The sequence below is a fragment of the Lolium perenne genome, chromosome 4 (genome assembly GCF_019359855.2).
Source record: "Lolium perenne isolate Kyuss_39 chromosome 4, Kyuss_2.0, whole genome shotgun sequence".
NCBI lineage: Eukaryota > Viridiplantae > Streptophyta > Magnoliopsida > Poales > Poaceae > Lolium > Lolium perenne.
In genome coordinates, this window is record NC_067247.2 from 124,918,599 (window position 1) to 124,945,290 (window position 26,692).

At 44.8% G+C, this 26,692-nt stretch overlaps 1 protein-coding gene across 1 annotated transcript; it reads left to right on the forward strand.

Annotated features, from left to right (window-relative positions):
- Window positions 1-310: 310 nt before the first annotated feature.
- LOC127293826 (cyclin-D5-2) lies at window positions 311-2,392 on the forward strand. Its single transcript, XM_051323498.2, has 5 exons — window positions 311-811; window positions 919-1,005; window positions 1,096-1,402; window positions 1,484-1,617; window positions 1,705-2,392. The coding sequence occupies exons 1-5, from the start codon at window positions 506-508 to the stop codon at window positions 1,885-1,887; spliced, it is 1,017 nt and encodes a 338-aa protein (XP_051179458.1). The 5' UTR covers window positions 311-505; the 3' UTR covers window positions 1,888-2,392.
- The last annotated feature ends 24,300 nt before the right edge of the window (window positions 2,393-26,692 follow it).

Below are 26,692 nucleotides of genomic sequence, written 5' to 3' on the forward strand. Positions count from 1 at the left end.
GTCCCAGACGTCCGGAGCCCCTGGATGCTTTCGACCCAAAAGTTGATATAAGTTGGCATGTGTGGCGCCTCAGCGTCGAGGGCGCCACGTTGGCTGGGAGAGTGGCACCGGCAGGAGGGGCGCCACATGTGCATGTGTGGCGCCCGTGAGAGGGGCGCCACACAAAAGGGTTAGATGAGTGAAATAGTTTCGCCGGAAGGTCAGTCTGTGCTTTTCTTTCACTTTTGGGTTATTTTTGTGCAAATCGCCGAAGAGCGTAGTGCAGTGAAGTGAGAGAGTGGCAGCGAGAGCCACTTAAATAGAGGGCAGTGGCTTGACCACCGCTTCAGGCGCGGCCGGCTACCTCGCTTGGCTTTCTCCCCCCTCCAACCCTGCACTCTCACCTCACTTCCACTGCCAGCTCCGGCGGCCTCCCCACCGTCCGGACACCGGATCCTACCACATGGTACTTTAGCAAGCCCACCCGTGCTACCGTTCGGCGAAGTGTACATAAACGGATCGAGAAATGGAAGCAGAGGACTACGCCGCCGGGTGCTGCTTCTCCCTCATGTGCCAAGAGGACGGCGCCGACCTCGGCGACAGCTTCACCAGCAACGATGGAGGCGACCTGCTCCTGATGTACAGTGGCACCTACGAGAGCGAGAACGACGAGGAGGAGTACATGGACCACCTGGTGTCCAAGGAGAGCAGCCTCTGCTCCTCGCCGGAGTCCTCCCTGTCGTGCTCCTCCGCCGACGAGTCGTCGCCGTCCATGGCCTCCGCAGACTGGTTCCAGTGCGCGCGCCGCTCCACCGTCAAGTGGATCCTTGAGGTGAACGACCGAACAGAGCGAATCTACCTATGTGTCCTCCATATCTTGCTTTGTTGATGGAACAGAGACCCTGATACTATCTCGCCGCCGCGCGCGCGCCATTGCAGACGCGGGGGCACTTCGGGTTCTGCCACCGCACGGCGTACGTGGCGATTGGCTACTTTGACCGCTTCTCCCGCCGGCGATGCGTCGACGTACGTAATCCATTAATCCCATCTCAGATTCCTCTGCTTCTTGGACGGGGACTAGGCGCTGACTGATGCCCGTGTATGGCGTGCGTGCAGAGGTCGGTGATGCCGTGGGCGGCGCGGCTGCTGGCCATAGCGTGCGTGTCGCTGGCGGCCAAGATGGACGAGTACCAGGCGCCGGCGCTATCGGAGTTCAGCGCCGACGGCGACTACGAGTTCTGCTGCGACTCCATCCGCCGCATGGAGCTGCTCGTGCTCTCCACGCTCGACTGGCGGATGGGCGCGGTCACGCCTTTCGACTACCTCCCCTGCCTCTCCTCCAGGCTCCGTAGAGGCGGCGGCGGCGGTGGCGGCGGGCTTGTCGCCGCCAAGGCCGCCGCCCTCATCTTCTCCGCCGCAGAAGGTCAGTTACCTGACCAACACATCGACTCGTAGACCGACCGTGCTCTGCTTTTATGAACTGACCGTGCTCTCATTCTTGCAGTGGCGAGCGTGCTGGACTACCGGCCGTCCACCGTGGCCGTCGCCGCCGTCTTGGCAGCAACCCACGGCGTGCTCACGAAAGAGGCACTGGAATCCAGGATGAGCAATCTCTCTCCTTCCTGCCTCCTCGATAAGGTGACCTGCTCACCCACCATCTCGATCATAGTTTGTCACACCGGATCAGACCAGTTTGCCTGATGCCGGACTTTTGTGCTTGCTCAGGAGGATGCATATCCTTGCTACACCATGATGCTGGGGGATCCATCATCGACGGCGACGAACAAGCCGACCAAGAGATCGGCGCCCGACCCGATCGACGCCGCCGCCGCCTCCTTCTCCGTCGCGGCGGCGATGAACAACAATAAGAGAGTGAGGCTAGACCTGCCGGGCACCCTCCACCGGTGATCCAAGTTCGCCGCCAGGGCACGCCTGTTTTTGTTTAGGTGTCTGGCCGCGCGGCCGGAGCTCTAGTCGGTCGTTGCAACACCTGCAACTCGACCATTTTCACCTTCTATTTTCTTCTAGATTTTTTAGTTCTTTGATCGGCGCATTGCCAAATAAGTGGTTATTGGCGGTGCGGCCGGATTGGATTGGTTTGATTCCCGCGTGCGATCGAGTGGAGACAAGAAAATTACAAAAACACAGCCAAGATGGTGGCGACTGGTGAGCTTGATGAGCTTTCCTACGGAGAGGAGAGCATAAAGCGGCAACAAGATCGGAAAGAAAGCTTTGGCTGCAAAGTTGCACGTTGGATTCCACTTCCCGGGAAGCAGCAGCAGCAGAAGCAGACTACTAGCAGTAGTAGCTAAAATAAATCTCTCTCGTATGGAGGAGAATGTAGAGTGGTGTACCGGCCGGTGCTGTTGCAAGTTGCAAATCAAGTACCATGGTCCATTGTTGCCCTTGAAAATTCTGATTTGGTTCAAAGGCCCTTTGCTGCTTCCCCACCACCCCTGCTCAAAGTGGGCGCGCACACATGTACTAGTGGTGGTGGCTCCTCACTCACCAGCTAGCACTGCACTTGCGTGTGGTTTCTTGGGGAAAATGTGCATTCTAGGTAAACTGCAAAATTTCATCCACAATTACACGTTGCCAAGATTTCAAATTCTACATTGTATGAGAAAAAAAATCCACACGTGCAATACTTGTCCTATCTTTTCGTCGGATGTATGCAAATGTATTTCATGTGTCATGCCATTATTTTAGCACAACAAGCACTTTATTGATGCATCAAGATGACATAAAATATACACAGGGTCTACATCAACACGATATTGAAAACCAGAGATCAAGACGATTAGCTTCAGCTCTCATCTTTGACAACACCGGGACAATGCAAACTGTCCCGGAAGCAATGGATGTTCATGCTTCGTTGTTGTCGAATTGAACCGCTGAAAACCAAATTAGGAACTTTGATTCATCCTTAAAGCTCTATCTCGAAATCCCATCGTTGCCATGTTGAACCAATGACAACTACGCATGGATTTATCACCCGAGACCTAACATGTTCTTACATTGCAGCCCCCTAATGCTGCCACCTAACCAAATAGTGGTTGTGAGGACCGCCGTGTTAGGAGTTTCGTTAGGCTAGCCATAGTGCTAGTATCATGCATATTGGTCCCACAAAAATGCTGATGTGGCAGCTAATTAAGGAGGAGAGGGGAGATTCGAGTAACATAGGTAGATAGTGTATCATAGCGCATGTCACGAAAAAAGTTAATGCCAAACAAATCTTGTGCACAAATTTGCATTGAGATTCTAAAAAGCAATAAATATAGCATGACTATGATAGTACTTCATGATACTAACCACTATAGAGATAATATTATACACAAGTATCATATGCATGATACTACTACATGATACTTACCACTATAACCAGTCTTAGGGGCATCTCCTAGTCAGGTAGAATTCCACTTTTTACCCTACAATTGTACAGTTGTGACACATGTTACCCAATTTAGTGGATCTTTTACAAAAATATCACATCTAGGACACTGTAAATAAGGTTTTACCCAAGCTTAGCATTTTCCTTGTTTTTGTTAGATAGAACATGTGTGTTTCATCGATGTTCAGCGATAAAATTTGTAAAGATCGAATGACGCGTCATCGATTATGTCTACACTACTCTAGTCCAATTCTTCCATTCCTTGTCCTAGTGCCGATATTTTTGAGTACCGCTTATGAACTGACAGTTTGCCCAATCCATACGCACCAGAAAACGAGGATCCAAATATTCTCGAATGCGCAATCTCGACAATTTTGTACTCAGTGTGGGTAATTAGTGTCTCAAATGCATAAATAGGGGTAACAAGTGAATTCACTCTAAAAAGAATGAAGAAAAGTTAATAAGGGGGGATCCGCTCTAAGTATGTTGTTCTGCTCTAGCTAAAGCCATTGAGCTTAGCACTGATCTAGAGAAGGGGAGCAACAAGGCTCAGATGGGTCATAAGGACCTTACTCTTATTGATTAAAATAACAAAAATAAAAGAGTATATAAATGAAAGACCGGCAAGATTTTTAGTGGTGACAAGTGTTAGGATTAAAAGAACTAAAAGGCGCACAATGAAGGGTAGTTTCAGGAATAGTGAGGGCTTCAAGGATCCAGTTAAACATTCACTAGTGCATAAAACATGCAAAGGTTAAGCATATTCACGAAGGTGGTAATAACACAAAATACTTTCACCTAGCAGCAAATGGTAAACATATAATAAAAAATATATTTCAACTAGAACAGGGTGAGGGTACTATAATAGGGCAATAAAATATAAAAAAATATGTCATTGATTCCTACAAGAGATTGTTTGGGGCAATAGCCGAGAACGGTTTCTCTATGATAGAAACGGAAGTTATGGATATTTTATAATTATCCCAAGAGGAGAATAATATTGTTTCAGTCAACTTTGATGAAAAGGATGTTTATAAAGAGATTATGTAGATGAAAATGAATAAATATATGGGTCCAAATGGGTTTCATGTTAACTTTTATCAAACCTTTCGGGAGGTTATTGAATTTGATCTGATGAGTATGTTTGTAAGATTTCAGCAAGGAGAATCCCCTCTGTTCCAGCTTAACTATGGTACAATTATCTTACTCTTGAAGAAGGAAAATATTTTTCACATTCAGCAATATAAACCAATTTTGTTTATTCAGTGTGAGTTTTTTTTCACAAAGGACGGAACTAATCGGATCCAGTTAAACATTTACTAAGGTGGTACAATTGTCGATACTAAAAGTTAACTTCCATAAGAGTGAAGTTCTTTTTGGTAAGGCAAAGGATGCAGAGGATCAATACATAAATATTTTTGGTTGTGAATCATGTTTGTTTTCTTTAGATATCTGGGAATTTCAATTCACTATCATAAACTAAAGAATGGTGACTAGATGGAACATCATTTGCAGACCTAAATACCAAGGGGGTATTGGAGTGGAGGTTCTAAATATAAAAGGAAGTATTTATTGAGCAAAGGGTTCTTTAAGATATTATTCGGACAAGGTGTGTGGCATGATTTGATCCATAATAAATACCAACACTCCAAATCATTATCTTGACAAAATTCAAACTCCTTGGACCATCTTTCTGGAAAAGTCGTATGAAAGTTAAAGATGAATACTTTGAAGGAGGATCTTTCACCGTAGGAAATGTCGAGGGGACTCATTTCTGGGAGGATATATAGTTCGGAGACACATCTTTGTCCCTCCAATACCGATCTTGGTATAACATAGTACAATGAAAACAAGTTTCGAATGTTATGTCTACTAGGCCTTTAAACATAGCGTTTAGACATGCTTCATCGGGGAAAAGAGGATATAGATGGCATCATATTGTTCAACGTTTGATGGATGCACACCTGAACACACAACCCGATGTCTTCGTTTGCAAAATAGCAACGCCTGGGATTTTCTTGATCAAATTATTATATTTAGATTACATGAATGACCATACGAGATTTTTTCGTAAATATAAAATAAAAGTACCACTAAAAATTAGAATCTTCATGTGGTTCTTACCTCGTAGAGTTCTTCTCGCAAAATGTAATTTAGCTAAAAGGAATTAGTAAGGAAGCCGAAAATGTTTTTTATTGTCCGTGTGATCAAGATGATACAATATAACATTTTTTCATTCCATGTCCTTTCACAAAAGTGTTTTGGTTGTTCATATGTCTTTACTAACCCCACCCCCCCCCCCCCCCCCCCCCCCTATTTACAAACTTGTTTGAAAACTGGTTGGTGCTTGTTGGAAAGAAAAGATAGTTTTTAAATTTGAGTTGGTGCTTGTGCTTTCTTTTGGGCCTTATGAAAAGTATGAAATTATTCGGATATATCAGCGGTTACGCATTGGAGCTATATGTGGTTCTACCTAAGTATTTGGCTACAAGGGGCAACCGTTTGTACATATGGTTGCTTAAGATTTATACAACATGTGCAACTGGTATTTTGATCTAGCATAATGCGATGATGCAGCGTTACTTCATGTTTTCCTTTGTTTTTAGATGGTTGATTGATACATGTAGCAGCAACGTGACTTAGAGCATCTTCAGCCGCGTCCCCCGAAGCGTCCCCCAAAGGGATTTGGAGCGCGCCGGACCAAAAAACCATTTCAGGCGCGTCCCCTAAAGCCTATTTTTGTCCGGCGCGCCCCCATACGGTGTCCGGCGCCCCGAGCCCGTCCCCGTCCCACAGGGGACGCTCCGGGCACGCCGGACACAACGAAAAGCGAGGCGAACCGACGCGGGCCCGACGCGTCAGCGGCTCGGAAGCCTAAAACCCCGTCGCCTACCTTTGGTCAAGCGACGTTAATGGCGTCCCTGTTTTCCCAGGCGACGCAGGGACGCGTCTCGTCGTGCATGGCCGCGTGGCTGTCCGCGCCGGCGTTATTGCGTGCAACCACCCGCTTCCGCCGCTGTTTAAAGACGCCCTGCAGTTCTCACCGCTCACAAACCATCTCGTCGCCGCCGCCTCCCCCCTCCCAGATCTTCTCCTCGCCGCTCCAAAAATATCGAGCTCGTCCTCCTGCAAGATCGCCGCGGCGAACGGCTTCGGCCGCGGCAGCCTCACCGTGGCGGAGGCGTGGGCGTTGTACAACGCCCGCTATCCAGTCCCGCCGGACATGCGGCTGCCAAGCAGCGGCGGCTGGAAGATGGCCGTGAATGGCATTGGCGTTCCGCCGCCGCCGAAGCCGCGCACGGACCAATGGAGGGACGCCATCAAGGCCCGTCGGGCTCAACTCACCGCCGAGGAGCGGTTGGATCCGACGTGGGCGGCCAACAACAACGACGCCTGGTGGACGTCGTACTTCCAGGCGAAGTACGACGTCGAGATGCACAGCACCGACGGGCTCGTTGGCGGCCCCAATAGCTGAAACAAGGACGGCCGCGCCCTGTTCTGGGGCGTTCCGGGGCGCACCCTCGAGAACGTCATCCGCGGCATCCGCAACGGCGCTCCAAGGCTGGAGATGCCGTCGTCACCGCCGCCGTCTCCTCAATGGCAGCCGAGGAGGACGACGTACTCGTCCTCCTCGCACTCTTCTTCCTCAGGACCGGCGCGATCGACGCCGTCCTCGTCTTACCGATCGGCGCCGTACACCGTCCCCAAACGGGAGGTGAAGGAGGAGCCGGAAACGCCCGTCGACACGAGGCGTGGCGGCAGCGGCAGCCGGCGGCAGCAAAGGAGGCGCGGCGGCGCCCTCCTCATCCCGAAGCCGGAGGTGAAGGAGGAGCCGGAGGAAGCGTCGCAGGCGGCGCTGCTGGCGGAGTACGAGCGGCAGCAGCGGCTCATCGCCAGCAGCAACGACCCCGAGGACTGCCCAGGTCTGCGGGCGGCGTTCTTGGCGTCCATGAACAACAAGGACTCCTGGAGGGGCGACCTCGACGCTGCGATCGCCTTGTCCATCCGCGACTCCGGCAAGCCGCTGGTGGACCTCACCGACGACGGCGAGGCAGGACCAAGCGGCTTGGTGAAGGACGAGCCCGTGGACGAGCGCGTCAAGCAGGAGGTCGTCACCCGACGAGATGTACAACTTACAGCAGTACTACGACGCCTCCGGCCGCCGCAAGTGGTTCTAGATTAGGTTTAGTTTAAATTTAGTCAAATTTCGTTCGAATCTATGTAATATATGGCAAGTTTGGATGAATCTCGCTTAAGTTTAAAATTTGCGGAATTTTGTTTGGGGGACGCGACTGGGGAGCGACGTTCCCCAAACGCGGCACGAACGAAACACGTCCCCCAAACGCTCAATCCGGCGCGGTTTGGGGACGCTTTGGGGGACGCGGCTGGAGATGCTCTTATGATATAATCTTTTGTAAGACTTAAATTTTTACAAAGTACTTTCTCCGTTTAGTAAAAATTGTCTTAGATTTGTCAAAATTTAAATGTTTTTAGACAATAAAGAGTGAGTAGATATATCCCCATGCCAAAACCCGATTCAAATGTGTCCTGATCATCAAATTAAGGAGAAGACAGCGGTCAGCTTAGGGCAGCTAGGCACATCGTTGAACCCAGATACCACGATTCAAATCGATCGTGGCGCAGCGATCGACAGCTGCACTCCACACGCAACGCCGGCCAGTTGGGGCGGAGGACCAGCGTACCTTATCGAGGCTGGAGCTGCTGCCGCTCATCGTCGTCGCTGCTTTGGCACGGCAGGCAGCAGGGATCCGAGGCGACTTTTTCGCCACCCGGAACTGAATCCTCCACGTTTCACTCCTCTGGCTGGCCTGACTGGCTGCTGACTACTGTTGTTACATGCGATGCGATGCCACCCGATGGTCAGGGTACTTGACAACTCGCCCCTTCCACCACGTCGACAACAGTTGCACCCGCTCTCCTCTGCGGCTCATTCACCCTACTTTCGGTTCCGGTGGGGGCGCCCGGCCGGCCGCCCGGGCCTCACGTGGGGAGCTGCAGTGTATGACCTAGGTAGAGCCATCTCTAGCAAAACCCTAAAACTCTATTACCGGACAATAACCAGTTTGGGTACCTCAAAATCAGTTTTCGGGTCCGGAAAATCGGTAGATGGTGTAAATTTTTAAAAACATTCTTGCAAGTTTTTCGATTTCCATTACAAAAGATAATTCATCGTCAAGAGATTACACAGGTAAACCCTAAACAAAATGGACATAGCGGCAACAGCAGGGGCTTTGCGAGGACGTTGTTCAGTCCTAGTCAGAGGAGGTGGAGACATCGACACATTTCTGGAGGAGGGCATGCCGACATCAGAAGAGCCGCCTTGTCCCGTGCACCTTGGAGGGGTGAAGCACTAGAGCCCCTTCTCCAGTGCCGTGTGCACCGACCGCACGAGCACCCTACTCATTACCTGCTCGTTTGGATGAACGAAATCGGTGTCCTCCTCGTCGTCGGAGGCATCCTCCCCCTCCTCTTCCTCTGGCTCTGGCTCCTCACCCCCTCCTCCTCGTTGGATGACATGTAGTCAACGAGGTAGGGTGCGCGACACATGGCGGTCAGGGAGCTCTCTGCCTCCACCAGGGGAGCACCATGGGCGGCTAGTTAGGCCGCACGTCAAAGGTGTGTCTAGCAACCGTGTGCACACCATTGCTCGTTGAGCGTGGACTAGCCCTGTGATACGTCTCAAACGTATCTATAATTTTTGATGATACATGCTTGTTTTACATCAATTCATATATATTTTGCTTACACTTCGTTGCACTTTTACATGATTTTCGGCACTAACCTATTAACAAGATGTCACAGTGACAGTTCCTTGTTTTCTGCTGTTTTTTGTATTTCAGAAAAGTTGTACAGGAAATATTCTCGAAATTGGACGAAACAAAAGCCAAAGTCAATATTTTACTGAAACGAAGACGAAGTCTAGAGGGGGGTCGAAGAGGCGCCACAGGGCGGCCACACCTGCCCTTGGCGCGGCCTAGCCTTGGCCCGCGCCAAGGGGGGTGTGGGCCCCCCAGGCACCCCACCGACCTAAATCCTCCGTCTATTTATACATCTTCTCGGGAAAACCCTGGATACCCGAACCTCCATCCACGAAAAGTTCCGTCGCGGCCGCCATCGCAGAACCCATCTCGGGGGGTTCTGAAGCTCTTCCCGGCACCCTGCCGGAGGGGGGAATCATTGCCGGAGGCATCTACATCGCCATGCCCGCCTCCGAAGTGATGCGTGAGTAGTTCATCCCTGGACTATGGGTCCATAGCAGTAGCTCGATGGTTGTCTTCTCCACTTTGCTTCATGTATAGATCCTACATGTTGTGTTTGCTGGGATCCGATGAATATTGTATACTATGTTGAGATTGATTATATATTCATTTCATATGTTATTTGTGATCTTGCATGCTCTCCGTTGCTAGTGGATACTCTGGCCAAGTGGATACTTGTGACTTCAAGAGTGGGTATTTATGCTCGATAGTAGGTTCATGTTTCTAGTTTTCTGGGAGAGTGACAATAACTTCTAAGATTGTAGATGTGCTGTTGCTACTAGGGAGAAAACAACAATATTTTATCCAAGGATAATTCTATTGTTTACATTACACATATTGCTTAATGCGATAATCTGTTGCTTGCAACTTAATACTGAAAGGGGTTCGGACGATAACCGGAAGGTGGATTATTAGTCATAGACGCAGTTGGATTACGGTCTATGTATTATGTTGTAATGCCCAATCAAATCTCATAGTAATCATCTTGTCATGTATGGTCGATATTCTGTCAATTGCCCAGCTGTAATTTGTTCACCCAACATGCTATTTATCTTTATGGAGAGACACCTCTAGTGAACTGTGGACCCCGGTCCTGTTTCCTTTACACTGATAAATTCATCTACTGCAATCCTGTTCTGTTTACTTTCTGCAAACATCTCTTTCCACTAGATACGTCTAATCCTTTGTGTTCAACAAACCAGTGAGATTGACAACCTCACTGCAAGTTGGGGCAAAGTATTTTGGTTGTGTTGTGTGCAGGTTCCATGTTGTTGCTGACACCGGTAGTGCGCCCTGGCACTAGTCAGCTAGCAACACCTTCAGAAGTCACGCATTTCTCCTACTGGTCGATTAAACCTTGGTTTCGTACTGAGGGAAAATTGCTGCTGTGCTCATCACACCTTCCTCTTGGGGTTTCCCAACCGCTTCCACAACAATTGCCAACAAAATTGTCTGTCGCCATCACCGAAGCACCATCAAGATTTTCTGGCGCCGTTGCCGGGAAGAAAGAGGATTTCTGCAAGGGGAGTCTCTCATCTCCAATCTTTTTACTTTGTTATTATTTTGCTTAGTTTACTTTATTTTGTATTGTTTTCTTTATTATATCAAAAACACACAAAAAATAGTTTCCTTTTATAGTTGTTTTTATATCAAAAACACAAAAAAATTAGTTTTTTTTTTATAGTTGTTATTTTGTTTCTAGTTTATTATGTTGATCCCTAAGTACGATCTGAAGGACCTATCCGTGGGTAGTGGTTCTACAATTGGGAAAGATAACATTGAAAAATTCTTTAATCATGTTAGTAAGCATAAAGATATTGAGGATAAATCCCTGGTAGAACTTGCTCCTGATTATGAAATTGCTGCAGCTTGTTTAGTTCAAAATGCTAGAGGCTAGATTTATTAGCCTTAATCCATTTATGCAGCAAATGTTTCTTAAACTCCATGAAATTGCGGATGATGAAAAGAAGATTTTATCCTAGAAACTTTGCTTAAAGAATTTAAAGATGTGGTTATAGAAGCTAGGAAATTTTTGATCGGTTTGAGAAGCTAGGCTCATGTGTAGATATCTTTGGTACACTTGCCCAAACCAAAAATAGTAGAGAAGGTAAAATACCAATACCTTTCAAATTAGTAGCACTGCATGAATTTTGGGAAAATAATTTTGATTGGATTGTTCCTGAAAATCCATTTAATGAAAGTAGTAAACCTAAAAGTGCAGAGAAAGGGTCTTCTAAGACTCATATTGATAAAATACAAATCCTTGTTGAAAATACTTCTCGTATTGATCTTGATGCTTCTTTACTTGATAATACTTGATGCTCGCACTTTTTCTGCGCCTAGCTGAAAGGCGTTAAAGAAAAGAGCTTATGGGAAACAACCCATGTTTATTTTATGTAATTTTTCTTTTTGTTGAGTCTTGTAAGTTATTACCTCTGTAATAACCTTTCCTTATCATTTTTATTTCGTTTTTGTGCCAAGAATAGCCTCTAATTGGAAGAAAGTAAGATTTGGGGAAGTTGCTGTCCTGAAAACAGATTCTGTGCTGTTACCATAAAAATTCGTAAAAATAGCCAGAGCGGAATTTTGAGCTGTCATTTTTATGCATATGTCCCAGGTTATTATGTAACTTTCGTTAGTTGAGCACTTTTCGATATGAGCAACAGAGGATTTTCAAAAAAATCGATCTTTACCTGCTGTTCTGTTTTGACAGATTTCTGCACTATTTGCATTTGCCTCTTAAATCTCTTTCTTTTTTAGTTCTTTTGATCAAAGAGCTTTTTGAAAGGTTGCTACAGTAGCTAATGCTTTAATAGATGTTTGATATATGTTAGTACTGAACCCAAGTGGATTTGTTTATTTTGATTGTACTAATACTGCTAACAAAGAATTGTGTGAAGTTTTGTATGAAGGAAGTTTTCAAGTGTAGGGAAAGAAGAATGATGTGATGAGATGAAGAATAGACAAAAGCTCAAGCTTGGGGATGCCCCTGCACCCCAAGACATACTCAAGAGGTACAAGCGTCAAAGCTTGGGGATGCCCAATGCATCCCATCTTCATCAACAAAGCAACAGGTCATCTCTCTATGCGCTATATTTTTATTGCTTCATACGCTATGTGTTGTTCTTGGAGCGTCTTTATTTTTGTTTTCTGTTTAGTTTTGTTTTGTTTGTTGTAGCATATGTTGGATCCTGGCACATTTGTTTTGGAGAAAGACCCGCTCCGTTTTAATTGCATAGAATGCTCTAATTTTTTATGTTATTGTTCTACGAGTGTTCTAGTTTTCTGGTACTGCGTTTAGCTCTTATTCTTTCACTTGAATTTTGTTCAGAGCTCGTTAGTATTCTTTATTTATGTATGATTAGCTCTCTGGTCCATATTTCATCTCTGAGAGTTATTTCAAATAAGTTGATTGGTGTTGGATACGAATAAAATATTTCATGACTATAGTGATGCAAAAGAAAGCTTGTCTAGACTGTGGCATAGACTTTGGCATGTCATGTTGGATGTTATTCTTGTCATATGCTTAGTATGTGTTGTTGTAGCGTGACTTGTTTCAAATGGCTGAGAGTGCATAATGTGTCATTGAAAGAATCATGTGTTGCTTCCATCATAAAAACATAATATTGTGGTATTCTCCTTTGATGCTTTATTGGGTTGACTTGGCGCATGCTTACACCATGTTATGACTATAACCAGTCAACTAAAGCATCTATGATCATTTAGTTTTTGACTTGTAATATCACTTTATGCTTTGATTGATAATGTTTTGTCGCTATGCATGATTATGGCCATTACTGCTCTCTTAGTAGGTCGCTCCCAGTCTTTTGCTAGCCTTCGCCTGTGCTGAGTATGATCTCTACTCGTGCATCCAACCATCAATAACCAAAGTTTGCCAATTGTGTCCACCATATCTACCTAGTAGCATTATTGCTATTCCAAGTAATTCATCATATTTTTATTTATCTTCCAAATTAAATTTTGGCATGAGAAAATTAGCCAGTAAAGCTCTCACGAACTTGATGGCACATTTACTTTCTTGCACTTAATAAAATTGGTCATTGTGCCTATCTTATGAAGTTTATATGGTTGCAAATTGCGAGTTGGGAGTTAGTAGAACCATACTTTCACGGGGAACACTTTCGACATTGCACTTATATTTAGTTGATGTCATGTTCTTTTGTTTATGGATGCCTAGCGGTGCGAAATAAAATGGAAACTTATAAGTCCATGGAGTTTGTATATGAATTAGAGAAACGCCTGAGCCGTTAATCTAAGCCATGCATCATTCATGGTGAAAATTTACAGCTAAGCCATAGTGAGCATTCTATGAAGCATTTGCAATAAAAAGCTATACCCATAGTAAATAAAAAATTGCTGAGATGCTCACTGTCTGTTCGTCTTTTCATTTTGTCATGGGATTACTCCTACAAGAGTACCTCCATATCATCGGGTAAGAGGACCCCGTTGGTGGTTCTCAATGATACATGTATACTTACAATGACAAGAACTTATTTGGGACCTAAGTTGAGTAACATGAGATTTAGGTACTCGCATTCAAGGGGCATGAGATTTTCAACTTGTGATTTGCAAGCATATAGCTCATTGTTTACTCACATTAACTTTAACCATTCAAGATGCTTATGATAGGGGCAATGAGAGCTCAAAGCTAATAAGTACCATACTTTTTGGAAGGTTTATAAAACTTGTTTATCTTGCTTACTCTGCAATGAGTCTCTCTCTTTTACTTTTATGTTGAGTCTTCATGTTCTACTTTATGCACCAATTAAGAAAGCATAGTTGTCATTCTTAGTGCAATGTGTATAGTCCCAAAATTATTATTGATTGATTCATGATTGTGCTATTGCTTGCTCTCAAATTACTTGTATCTAGTCACCCTCTGAACTTTGAAGGTGACCTAGCATTTATGTTTTGCTATTCCATAAAGGACATGTTGAGTACCACTTTGTTATGTTTACTCTATGCTCATAAACACACAATTGCTTTCAATGCACTATTATTCATGATCCTTTGTATGAGTTACTCTTCATGTTATAACATAGTTGCTAATTTCTATTGAATTATATCTATCATGCCTATGTTTAGAGTACTTAGATCCCAGCTCACAATGATTTACATGCTTGATCAAGATTGTGTTGGCTTCATGTCACCTCAAAAATTATCTTTGTTATCACTTACCTACTCGAGGACGAGCATGAGTTAAGCTTGGGGATGCTTGATACGTCCCAAACGTATCTATAATTTTTGATGCTCCATGCTTGTTTTACACCAATTCATATATGTTTTGCTTACACTTTGTTGCACTTTTACATGATTTCCGGCACTAACCTATTAACAAGATGCCACAGTGACAGTTCCATGTTTTCTGCTGTTTTTGCATTTCAGAAAAGTTGTACAGGAAATATTCTCGGAATTGGACGAAACAAAAGCCGAAGTCAATATTTTACGGAAACGAAGACAAAGTCCAGAGGGGGGTCAAAGAGGCACCACAGGGCGCCAGACCTGCCCTAGGCGCGGCCTGGACCTGGCCCATGCATAGGGGTGGTCTAGGCCCACCAGGCGCCCCACCGACCTGAATCCTCCGCCTGTTTATACATCTTCTCGGGAAAACCCTGGATACCCAAGCCTCTATCCACGAAAAGTTCCGTCGCGGCCGCCATCGTCGAACCCATCTCGGGGGGTTCTGAAGCTCTCCCCGGCACCCTGCCAGAGGGGGAAATCATCGCCGGAGGCATCTACATCGCCATGCCCGCCTCCGAAGTGATGCGTGAGTAGTTCATCCCTGGACTATGGGTCCATAGCAGTAGCTAGATGGTTGTCTTCTCCACCTTGTGCTTCATGTATCGATCTTGTGAGCTGCCCTACATGATCAAGATCATCTTTATGTAATCCTACATGTTGTGTTTGCTGGGATCCGATGAATATTGTATACTATGTTGAGATTGATTATATATTCATTTCATATGTTATTTGTGATCTTGCATGCTCTTCATTGCTAGTGGATACTCTGGCCAAGTGGATACTTGTGACTTCAAGAGGGGGTATTTATGCTCGATAGTAGGTTCATGTCTCTAGTTTTCCGGGGGAGTGACAATAACTTCTAAGATTGTAGATGTGATGTTGCTACTAGGGAGAAAACAACAATGTTTTATCCAAGGGTAATTCTATTGTTTACATTACACACATTGCTTAATGCGATAATCTGTTACTTGCAACTTAATACTGAAAGGGGTTCGGACGATAACCGGAAGGTGGATTATTAGTCATAGATGCAGTTGGATTACGGTCTATGTATTATGTTGTAATGCCCAATCAAATCTCATAGTAATCATCTTGTCATGTATGGTCGATATTCTGTCAATTGCCCAGTTGTAATTTGTTCACCCAACATGTTATTTATCTTTATGGAGAGACACCTCTAGTGAACTGTGAACCCCGGTCCTGTTTCCTTTACACTGATAAATTCATCTACTGCAATCCTGTTCTGTTTACTTTCTGCAAACATCTCTTTCCACTCGATACGTCTAATCCTTTGTGTTCAGCAAACCAGTGAGATTGACAACCTCACTGCAAGTTAGGACAAAGTACTTTGGTTTTGTTGTGTGCAGGTTCCACGTTGTTGCTGACGCCGGTAGTGCGCCCTGCCACTAGTCAGCTAGCAACACCTTCAGAAGTCACGCCTTTCTCCTACTGGTCAATTAAACCTTGGTTTCGTACTGAGGGAAAACTTGCTGCTGTGCTCATCACACCTTCCTCTTGGGGTTTCCCAACCGCTTCCACAACAACTGCCAACAAGATTGTCTGGCACCATCACCGAAGCACCATCACCCTGTGAGATCCTCGTCAGCGCGAAAGGAGGTGAGCAGCCGCACAAATATCTAGAGGAGCCCTCACGACCGACAACAGAGCTATAAACCATCCTCATTGTAAGTCGGGTTGGAGGCTTGTTGTATCCGGTGCGGGTGGGCGGAGTGGTCGGATGTGCTGGAGGAGGCGCGACCAAGGAGGTGGAGAAATGGGGATTTGGAACCCCAAATTCCTCTCCATCTTGGTAATATGGCGGCCAAAACCGCATATCAGTCGGAAATAGGGGTTATATGCTTTCGTGAATTCTACCCTAAATGAAACCCTTTTGTGGGTTTTTCGGAGCAGATGCGTGAACCGTTGTGTGAAAATTCCTTGTTAGGATGTTCCATAATGACATGTGTCGAGAAATGCATATTTTTGGTAAAGGAAATATATTAATATCGTGAAGATACTAATTACATCCACATAACAACGCAATACCCGTATGGTAGTGTGGAAGCACACAACCTGAAAAACAAGAATAAGCTAAAAAAGGAAGAAGAAAAATCCCGCTATAATGTTTCAGTCTTTGCAGCGGGAGCACAAACACCACCAACACAGTTCCCCAAAATCGATGCCTCCAAGAAGGAAATACTACACAAGCGCGTCATCACCCGATTATAGATCTTTCGTTTTCACCCTGAAGAAAGTATGCGCTCTTTTTTTCGAGAGTACGCCGAAGGCGTACCTTATCTTTATAGTGTTGGAGATTGTAACATCCCAAATTTTAAAATAAAGAAGAAAATGAATTTCAATAATTCCAATTTTTGGAGCCAACAAAAACTTTAATTACATTAAGATAGGTGCATAGTATGTGATGATCTTTGCCATGATTGTTTGATGAAGTTTTTGGGAATTACTCCTAAACCCTAAACCTTGTTCTTTGAAGTAAAAAAGAAACAAAATAAAAAGAAAACAAAATAAGAGAAAAAGGCATATGAGAGCATATAGCCAAAATGGCAAATCTTGACCTATGCCATTATACTTTACCTAAATGGTTTGAAACCATTGCTAAACTTAACCTAACACACAATGAACCCAAATTGATGACCCTTGGTCAAAGAAAAAGAAAAGAAAATAAAAACATGAAATTCACATATGAGGCTATGGCCATTTTTGCAAATCCTTAACCTAGGCCATTTTACTTTGTGCCAATGGTTTAGAAACATAACTAACACCTTTTGAATCAAAGAAACACAAATCAAATCAAAGGAAATAGCAAAACCAAGTTACATGTGATAATGGTCACATGTGGCAATTTTAACATCTTACCCACTTTGAGCCCCTGTATTAAGAAATTTCTAAACCAAAGTCTCTCAACTCTTTGCACCTCATCCAAGACCTAATCAAAGTGAACAATTTTTGTGTTGACCACCTTGACCAATTCTTTCTCAATTCCTTAATATAAGGATGCAAAGTGGCAATGTTGAATCAGATTTAAGATCACCCCACATTTGGATTTTAACAAATCAACTCAAACTTGCAAACCAACACTACCAGGAGATGCCAAAGACTATTTTAATCACACCCATAAAGTTTTGTGCCAAAATTAAAAAGTAAGTCTCTTTCGGCCATTTCATCGAACACTTGGCAGGCAGGAATCTACTTTGAGCACACATGCTAATACCCACTGGATTTTGGCCTAAACCAGAGATGATTTGTGATCATGGTGGTCCTTGTACCTCCTCTGAATCAAGCCATGCTTTGCAGCCATGATAAAAGTGGAGAAATGATAAAGCCATGTCCATGTCGAGCCCTTGCCACTCCACCATGCCATCATCACCACCTGCCCTCTCCTTTCCCTCTCACCATGTCTTTCAGCTCGCCCTCACCTCACTGGACACGCTGGTACCCGCCATCGAGCACGGAGACACGTGCACAGCCCAGAACTCGACGCGCCCAGACGTGCCCAGACACGCCCAGGCCATGCCAGAGCGCGCCAGAACACGCCCTGGACGCGCCAGTACACCGCCTCGCCCCGTCGCGTCCGTCCTTCCCTCGCTCCCTCCTCTCGCACGCGCACTCACCACACCACCAGCTAGCGCCTAGACATGCCCAGCTACTCGCGAAAGCCCCGTCGCCGTCGCCATGATCACCGATCTCCGCCGCAGTACCGCACGGTCGTTGACATCGCCCGCACGCCTCCGTCCACCCCCTGCCGCGCCATGATGCTCACAAGGACCGCCAGCCGATACTGACCCATCCTAGCACCTCACCCAGTCCTCTCCGCCCCTGTCCCGTCGCCTCCATCGACGACCTGCCCCGTGCGCCTCGGCCACCTCTCGACTCTATAAAAGGAGGGCGCCCCAGCCTTCAAACCTCACACCAGCTCGCTTCCCTCTCATCCCTGACTCTCCTCGACCACCTCCCTCTCCACATTGCCGCCGGAGCCACCTCAATTGCTCGCTGGAGCACCGCCAGTACCGTAGCAAGGGCGCCGTCGATTGGAGCCACCTCGAGCGACGCCACCAGTACGAGGAGGTTCGCCGTCATCGACAACGTCCCCCTGTGTCAACGCCGACGACCGCCGGACCGCCGGTAAGCCACCGACCCCCAATCCTCGCCGCCAGGGACGCGGGATCTCGTCGGAGACGACGACGATCGACCGCCGTCGGATCACGTTCTAATCCTACGCCCCACATTCACTCGTACCGATTCGCTAGTTATGTGCCGCTGACCGGTGGAGCCCACTGTCAGGTGGCCTGCTCGCGCGAGACGCACAGTGGGCCGGCCCATTTCTTTTTCTCCCCTGGCCCAAGTCTTTTTCCCGCGCGAGCCCAGCCGTTTGAATTCGATTTATTCGTTTAATTCGAATTTCAACACTGATGCTTTGCTAGAATTTGAATAACTTTAAATCTACAAACCCAAATTGAGTGATTCCAATTTTGTTGGAAAGCTTGTGAAAATCTCTATCAAACCCCACTGGTCTCCAACCTTAGTTTATTGTAGAGCAATGGCAACAAAAATAACAATGCAGTAACTTTTCAGAATTCAAATATTTTTATAAAATCAACCATAAGTGATTTTGAGTTGATTCCAACTCTCATAAATCACATTTCACATACTCTACATGAATATGTAAAAACATAACATGGTTGTTTCAAATGATCATGGGCTAGATTCAAATAATGGCTATGTAGTCATTTCTAGCTCATTTTAAATTATTTCAAAAATAGTATTTAAATTCTATGAGATGTAGCCTCTCATTTAAATCATTTTTCTAAGTAATTCAATGAGAGGTGATGACATTAGTCTTCATGACCTCATATGTTATTACTTGAGAATATTAAATCCTTTTCCAAAATAGTAAATGGTATGAGATATTTTATCTCATTTAAATCATTTTCCCAAATGATAAATGTGAAGTGTTGACCTTGGTCAACATAATATCACACTTATTAATTAAGGAGATTAAATCTTAATAAGGTTCAATGAGAGGAAATTATTTCTCCAAAATAAATAGAAACCCTAATCCATATTTCAATGAGAGGAAATTATTTTCCAAACACTAAGTAGGAGAACCCTAGTTGTTGTTAAGTGATGATTGTGATGATGATAGATCATCTTGAGTGAGCCATTAGGGCTAACTAGTCTACTTAAGTATTGATTGGTGTTTGTTACCTCGTATCCGTTTATAGACGCTAGTACCGAAGACTACCAGGAGGAGGAGGTCTTCTACGAGGAGGAAGAAGAACATTTTGACAACTGTACCAATCAAGGCAAGCTAAACTCTTGCAAGTTATCCAAGTGCAAGCTCAACTTGAGCAAGGCACTAATACCATACTACTTTGTGCTTTACTTTCCAAGTCCCAGTTTTTATCTTACAAAGCTTTTACTTTGATTATCACGGTTTACTTTTATAGTTAACTTGAGTCTAGATATGGAGTAGTACAAGAACATCAAGGTTAGCCTAAAGAGCTACAAGCTAGTTAGCACCCCTCATGACTAGTTGCTAGTGCTAAAACTAAAATTGAATACTCTAGATGGGAACTTGTGAAATTCTTGACTTTGAAAACCTTGGAATGATGAGTCATTCTATTGAAAGATTTTGAAGGTGAAGGTGACTTGAATGACATGGTGATTTTGATAAAAACTGATGATTGGGTTCGGATGCGATACCATTCCAATTTTTGAGTACCCCCACAATACCTGATTATGGGTAAGGCTTTAGCTGGAAATTTATGTGTCTTAGTATGGGTTCCCTCTGAACAAGCGTCATAGGGGTTATGCCAAGGCTGCCTCCGTTGAAAGTGAAATGACGTAAAATGAGGTGAATGTCCTACCCAAGCCCTGTGCAGTTCCCAGGTTGGCGGTTTGCTATCACTGGGAGGCCAAGCTCATGGGGAGAGGTGCCTATACTAGGGTATGTAAGTGAAAGGTTATGGTTGATGATCCGCATACTGAGTATGATTATTCAGGGCTATCCCTGACGGATGTAATCAAAAGTTGTGGCACAAGTGTACAACCTCTGCAGAGTGTAAACCTATTCGAATAGCCGCGTCCGCGGTCATGGACAGTTGGAAAGGCCATACTGTTGCGTCATCAGAACTTTTCAAAATGTGACTGGTGACTTGTGACTTGAACTTGAATTGTGACTTTGACTTGAATCACAACAGAGTTGTGGGAATGACACTAATGTTCCCACTTGAGTTAAGTTAGGTAAATGAAGAGTCTTTGATTACTAAATGCTTACGAAATAAAACTGGCTTTATGCAAATGAACCTAGAGCTTAGAACTCCATTGATATAGTTGATAGTGCTTACACTAGTATTAGTTTGCGAGTACTTTAAAGTACTCATGGCTGTGTCCCTGGCTATTCAAATGGCCAGACTATGAAGAGGAGCACCAGTACCATGAAGATGGACAGCAGGGCGTCTATGATAACTAGGACTACTCCTGACGTCAAAAGTTGCCTGTGGAGCAGATGGACCTCTACTACGTATTCCCGCTATTGTGTTATGTATTTGATCCTTGGATCAATGGTTGTAATGAGACTGGATCATGTGATCCTTTTGATGTAAGACTATTATGGTGTTGTAATGAATGATGTGCTGTGATATGAACTTATTATGTCTCGCAAAAACAATCTTCCTGGGATTGCGATGTATGGCATAATAGACATCTGGACTTAAAAATCCGGGTGTTGACAGAGATATGCCCAAGAGGCAATAATAAAGTGGTTATTATAATATATCTTTGTGTTTATGATAAATGTTTGCATACCATCCTATAATTGTATTAACCGAAACATTGATACATGTGTGTTATGTAAACAACAAGGAGTCCCTAGTAAGCCTCTTGTATAACTAGCTTGTTGATTAATAGATGATCATGGTTTCGTGATCATGAACATTGGATGTTATTAATAACAAGGTTATGTCATTGGTTGAATGATATAATGGACAAACACCCAAATAAGCATAGCATAAGATCAAGTCATTAAGTTCAACTTGCTATAAGCTTTCGATACATAGTTACCTAAGTCCTTCGACCATGAGATCATGTAAATCACTTACACCGGAAGGATACTTTGATTACATCAAACGCCACTGCGTAAATGGGTGGTTATAAAGATGGGATTAAGTATTCGGAAAGTGTGAGTTGAAGCATATGGATCAAGAGTGGGATTTGTCCATCCCGATGACGGATAGATATACTCTGGGCCCTCTCGGTGGAATGTCATCTGATTAGCTTGCAAGCATGTGATTAAGATCACAAGAGATGACATACCACGGTACGAGTAAAGAGTACTTGTCGGTAACGAGGTTGAACAAGGTATGGAGATACCAATGATCGAACCTCGGACAAGTAAAGTATCGCGTGACAAAGGGAATCGGTATCGTATGTAAATGGTTCAATCGATCACTAAGTTATCGTTGAATGTGTGGGAGCCATTATGGATCTCCAGATTCCACTATTGGTTATTGGTCGGAGAGGAGTCTCGACCATGTCTGCATAGTTCACGAACCGTAGGGTGACACACTTAAGGTTTGATGTCGTTTTAAGTAGATATGGAATATGGAATGGAGTTCGAATGTTTGTTCGGAGTCTCGGATGGGATCCAGGACATCACGAGGAGGTCCGGAATGGTCCGGAGTATAAGATTCATATATAGGAAGTCATTTTCTAGTTTTGAAAATGATCCGGTGTTTTTCTGGAAGGTTCTAGAAGGTTCTAGAAGAGTCCGGAAGAAATCACCATGGAAGGTGGGGACTCCACCAACCTTGGCCGGCCAGCCAAAGGGAGGAGGAGTCCCAGGTGGACTCCACCTAAGGGGGCCGGCCAACCCACCAAAGGAAAGGGGGGAGTCCCACTCCCCCTAGGTTTGGCCCTATGGAAGGTTTGGGAGTTGGACTCTTATTCGGATTCTAGGGCTAACCCTTGGGGTTCCACCTATATATTGAGGGAGAGAGGGAGGGGGCCGGCCACATCATTGGCCTCACCACCAAGAGCCACCAAGGCCGGTGCCCCAGCTGCCCCCCCTCCCTAAACCCTAGCCGCCCCCCTCCTCATACTTCTCCCACAGCGCTTAGGCGAAGCCCTGCCGGAGTTCTCCACCACCACCGCCACCACGCCGTCGTGCTGCCGGGATTCCGAGGAGGATCTACTACTTCCGCTGCCCGCTGGAACGGGGAGAAGGACGTCTTCATCAACACCGAACGTGTGATCGAGTACGGAGGTGCTGCCCGACTGTGGCACCGTCAAGATCTTCTACGCGCTTTTGCAAGCGGCAAGTGATCGACTACATCAACAACGAGATCTAATCTCGTAGGCTTTGGAATCTTCGAGGGTTAGTCTCATGATCTTCTCGTTGCTACCATCTTCTTGATTGGATCTTGGCTTGTTATTCGTTCTTGCGGTAGGAAATTTTTTGTTTTCTATGCTACGAATCCCATCAGTGGTATCAGAGCCGTGTCTATGCATAGATTGGTTGCACGAGTAGAACACAATGGTTTTGTGGGCGTTGATGCTTTTGTTGTCTTTAGTTCATGTACTTTGCATCTTGCGGGATGGTGGGATGAAGCGGCTCGGGCTAACTTTACATGACCGCGTTCATGAGATTTGCTCCACGCTTGACATGCAACTTGTATTGCATAAGTGGCTTTGCGGGTGTCTGTCTCTCCCACCATAGTGAAGATTCAATCTACTCTTTCCATTCACAACACTAGTATCACCGTTGTGGTTCATGTTCGTAGGTAGATTGGATCTTACTCGAAAATCCTAAACCACGTAAAATATGCAAACCAAATTAGAGGCGTCTAACTTGTTTTTGCAGGGTTTGGTGATGTGATATGGCCATGATATGATGATGAATATGTATGAGATGATCATTATTGTATTGTGGCAACCGGCAGGAGCCTTATGGTTGTCTTTATAATTCATGTTGAGGTATTATTTCAAAGTAGTTGTAATAGTTGCTACATGGGAGAACAACCATGAAGACGGCGCCATTGACCTTGACGCTACGCCGACGATGATGGAGATCATGCCCGTTGATGATGGAGATCATGTCCGTGCTTTGGAGATGAAGATCAAAGGCGCAAAGACAAAATGGCCATATCATATCACATATGAATTGCATGTGATGTTAATCCTTTTATGCATCTTATATTGCTTAGATCGCGACGGTAGCATTATAAGATGATCCCTCTCACTAAATATCAAGATAATAAAGTGTTCATCCTTGGTATGCACCGTTGCTAAGACTTGTCATTCCGAAGCATCACGTGATGATCGGGTGTGATAGATTCTACATGTGCATACAACGGGTGCAAGCCAGTTTTTGCACACGCGGATACTAAGGTTGCCTTGACGAGCCTAGCATGTACAGACATGGTCTCGGAACACGGGATACCGAAAGGTAGAGCATGAATCATATGAATGATATGATGAACACTTTGAGTGTTCGCCTTTGAAGCTACATCTTTTCTCGTGATGATCGGAATTGGTGTAGTGGATTTGGTTCGTGTGATCACTAAGACAATGCGAGGGATGTTGTTTTGAGTGGGAGTTCACCTAGTTAATTTAAGAATTAAAATTTGAACTCAATTTATCATAAACTTAGTCTAAACTCTTTGCAAATATGTTGTAGATCATGGCGTCCCCCTCCATCAATTTTAACCAGTTCCTAGAGAAAGAAAAGCTTAAAAGCAATGGTAGCAACTTCACCGACTGGTTCCGTCATGTGAGGATTTTCCTCACTGGTGGAAATCTGCAATTTGTGCTCAAAGCACCGCTAGGTTCCCCACCACCACCTGCAGTATCCGAGGAAGAAAAGAATGTTTACGAGACTCGGGTAACTCGGTACTCTCAAGTTCAATGTGCCATCCTGTGCAGCCTAGAGGCGGAGCTCCAAAAGCGTTTTGAGCACCACGACCCTTATGAGCTAGTCCATGAGCTAAAAGCTATCTTTGAAACTCATGCGGCCGTGGAAAGCTATGAGGCCTCGAAACACTTCTTTGGCTGTATGATGGAAGAGGGTAGCTCCGTTAGTGAGCACGTGCTCGCTATGTCCGGGCATGCGAAAAAGCTCAGTGACTTGGGGATAGTGATTCCTAACAAGCTGGGTATTCATCGTGTACTCCAATCACTGCCACCTAGTTACAAGAACTTTGTGATGAACTACAACATGCAGAACATGAACAAAGAGTTACCTGAACTCTTCTCCATGCTGAAATCTGCTGAGGTGGAGATACAGAAAGAGCACCAAGTGTTGATGGTCAACAAGACCACCAGTTTCAAGAAGCAGGGTAAGCCTAAGAAGGGCAACTTCAAGAAGGGCGGCAAAAAAGTTGCTGCGCCTCCTGAGAAGCCTAAGGCTGGCCCTAAACCTGATACTGTGTGCTATTACTGCAAGGAGAAGGGGCACTGGAAGCGTAATTGCCCCAAGTACTTGGATGATCTGAAGAGCGGCCTTGTCAAAAAGAAAGGTATATCTGATATACATGTTATTGATGTCTATCTTACTGGTTCTCGTAGTAGTGCCTGGGTATTTGATACTGGTTCGGTTGCTCATATTTGTAACTCGAAACAGGAACTACGGAATAAACGAAGCCTAGCGAGGGACGAGGTGACGATGCACGTTGGAAATGGATCCAAGGTCGATGCAATCGCCGTCGGAACGCTCCCTCTACATCTACCTTCGGGATTAGTTTTAAACCTCAATAATTGTTATTTGGTGCCTGCGTTGAGCATGAACATTATATCTGGATCTTGTTTAATGCAAGACAGTTATTCATTTAAGTCAGAGAATAATGGTTGTTCTATTTATATGAATAATATCTTTTATGGTCATGCACCTGAGTTGAATGGTTTATTCTTGTTAAATCTCGATAGTAGTGATACACATGTTCATAACATTGATGCTAAGCGAATTAAATTGAATGATAATTCTACTTATATGTGGCACAGTCGTCTTGGTCATATTGGAGTGAAGCGCATGAAGAAACTCCATTCCGATGGACTTCTTGAGTCACTTGACTTTGAGTCACTTGATAGATGCGAAGCATGTCTAATGGGAAAAATGACTAAGACTCCATTCTCTGGTACAATGGAGCGAGCTACAGACTTGTTGGAAATCATACATACCAATGTGTGCGGACCAATGAGTGTAGCATCGCGCGGTGGTTATCGTTATGTTCTAACCTTCACGGATGATCTGAGTAGATATGTGTATATTTACTTTATGAAACATAAGTCCGAAACTTTTGAGAAGTTTAAGGAATTCCAAAGTGAAGTAGAAAATCAACGTAACAAGAAGATTAAGTTTCTGCGTTCTGATCGCGGAGCCGAATATCTGAGTTATGAGTTTAGTATGCATTTAAAGAAATGCGGAATACTTTCATAGTTGACACCGCCGGGAACACCACAGCGCAATGGTGTGTCCGAACGTCGTAATCGAACTCTCTTGGATATGGTTCGATCTATGATGTCTCTTACCGATTTGCCTTTATCGTTTTGGGGTTATGCTTTAGAGACAGCCGCATTCACTTTAAATAGGGCACCATCTAAATCCGTTGAAACGACACCGTATGAATTATGGTTTGGTAAGAAACCTAAGCTATCGTTCCTTAAAGTTTGGGGTTGCGAAGCTTATGTAAAGAAGTTACAACCTGACAAGCTAGAACCCAAAGCGGAGAAATGCGTCTTCATAGGATACCCTAAAGAAACCATTGGGTACACTTTCTATCACAGATCCGAAGGCAAAATCTTTGTTGCCAAGAACGGATCCTTTCTTGAGAAGGAGTTTCTCACTAAAGAAGTGACTGGAAGGAAAGTAGAACTCGACGAGGTTGTTGAACCTTCTCTCATAGATCAGAGTAGCGCAGTGCCGGAAGATGTTCCTGTGCAGCCTGCACCGATAGGAGAGGAAGCAAATGATAATGATCATGAAACTTCGAACGAGGAAGCTACCGAACCTCGCAGATCGACGAGGGAGCGTACCACTCCTGATTGGTATGACCCCTGTCTAAATGTCATGATTGTGGATAACAATGATGAAGACCCTGCGACGTATGAAGAAGCAATGATGAGCCCAGATTCCAACAAATGGCAAGAAGCCATGAAATCCGAAATGGGATCCATGTATGATAACCAAGTATGGACTTTGGTAGACTTACCTGATAGCCGCAAGGCTGTCAAGAATAAATGGATCTTCAAGAGAAAAACATATGCT

What these genes read in the sequence shown, in the direction of transcription:
- LOC127293826 (XM_051323498.2), top strand. Translation starts at nt 506, where the DNA reads ATGGAAGCAGAGGACTACGCCGCCGGGTGCTGCTTCTCCCTCATGTGC. An exon ending in CATCTTCTCCGCCGCAGAAG is followed by an intron (nt 1,403 to 1,483) that starts GTCAGTTACCTG and finishes TCATTCTTGCAG; the next exon opens with TGGCGAGCGTGCTGGACTAC. An exon ending in CTTCCTGCCTCCTCGATAAG is followed by an intron (nt 1,618 to 1,704) that starts GTGACCTGCTCA and finishes GTGCTTGCTCAG; the next exon opens with GAGGATGCATATCCTTGCTA.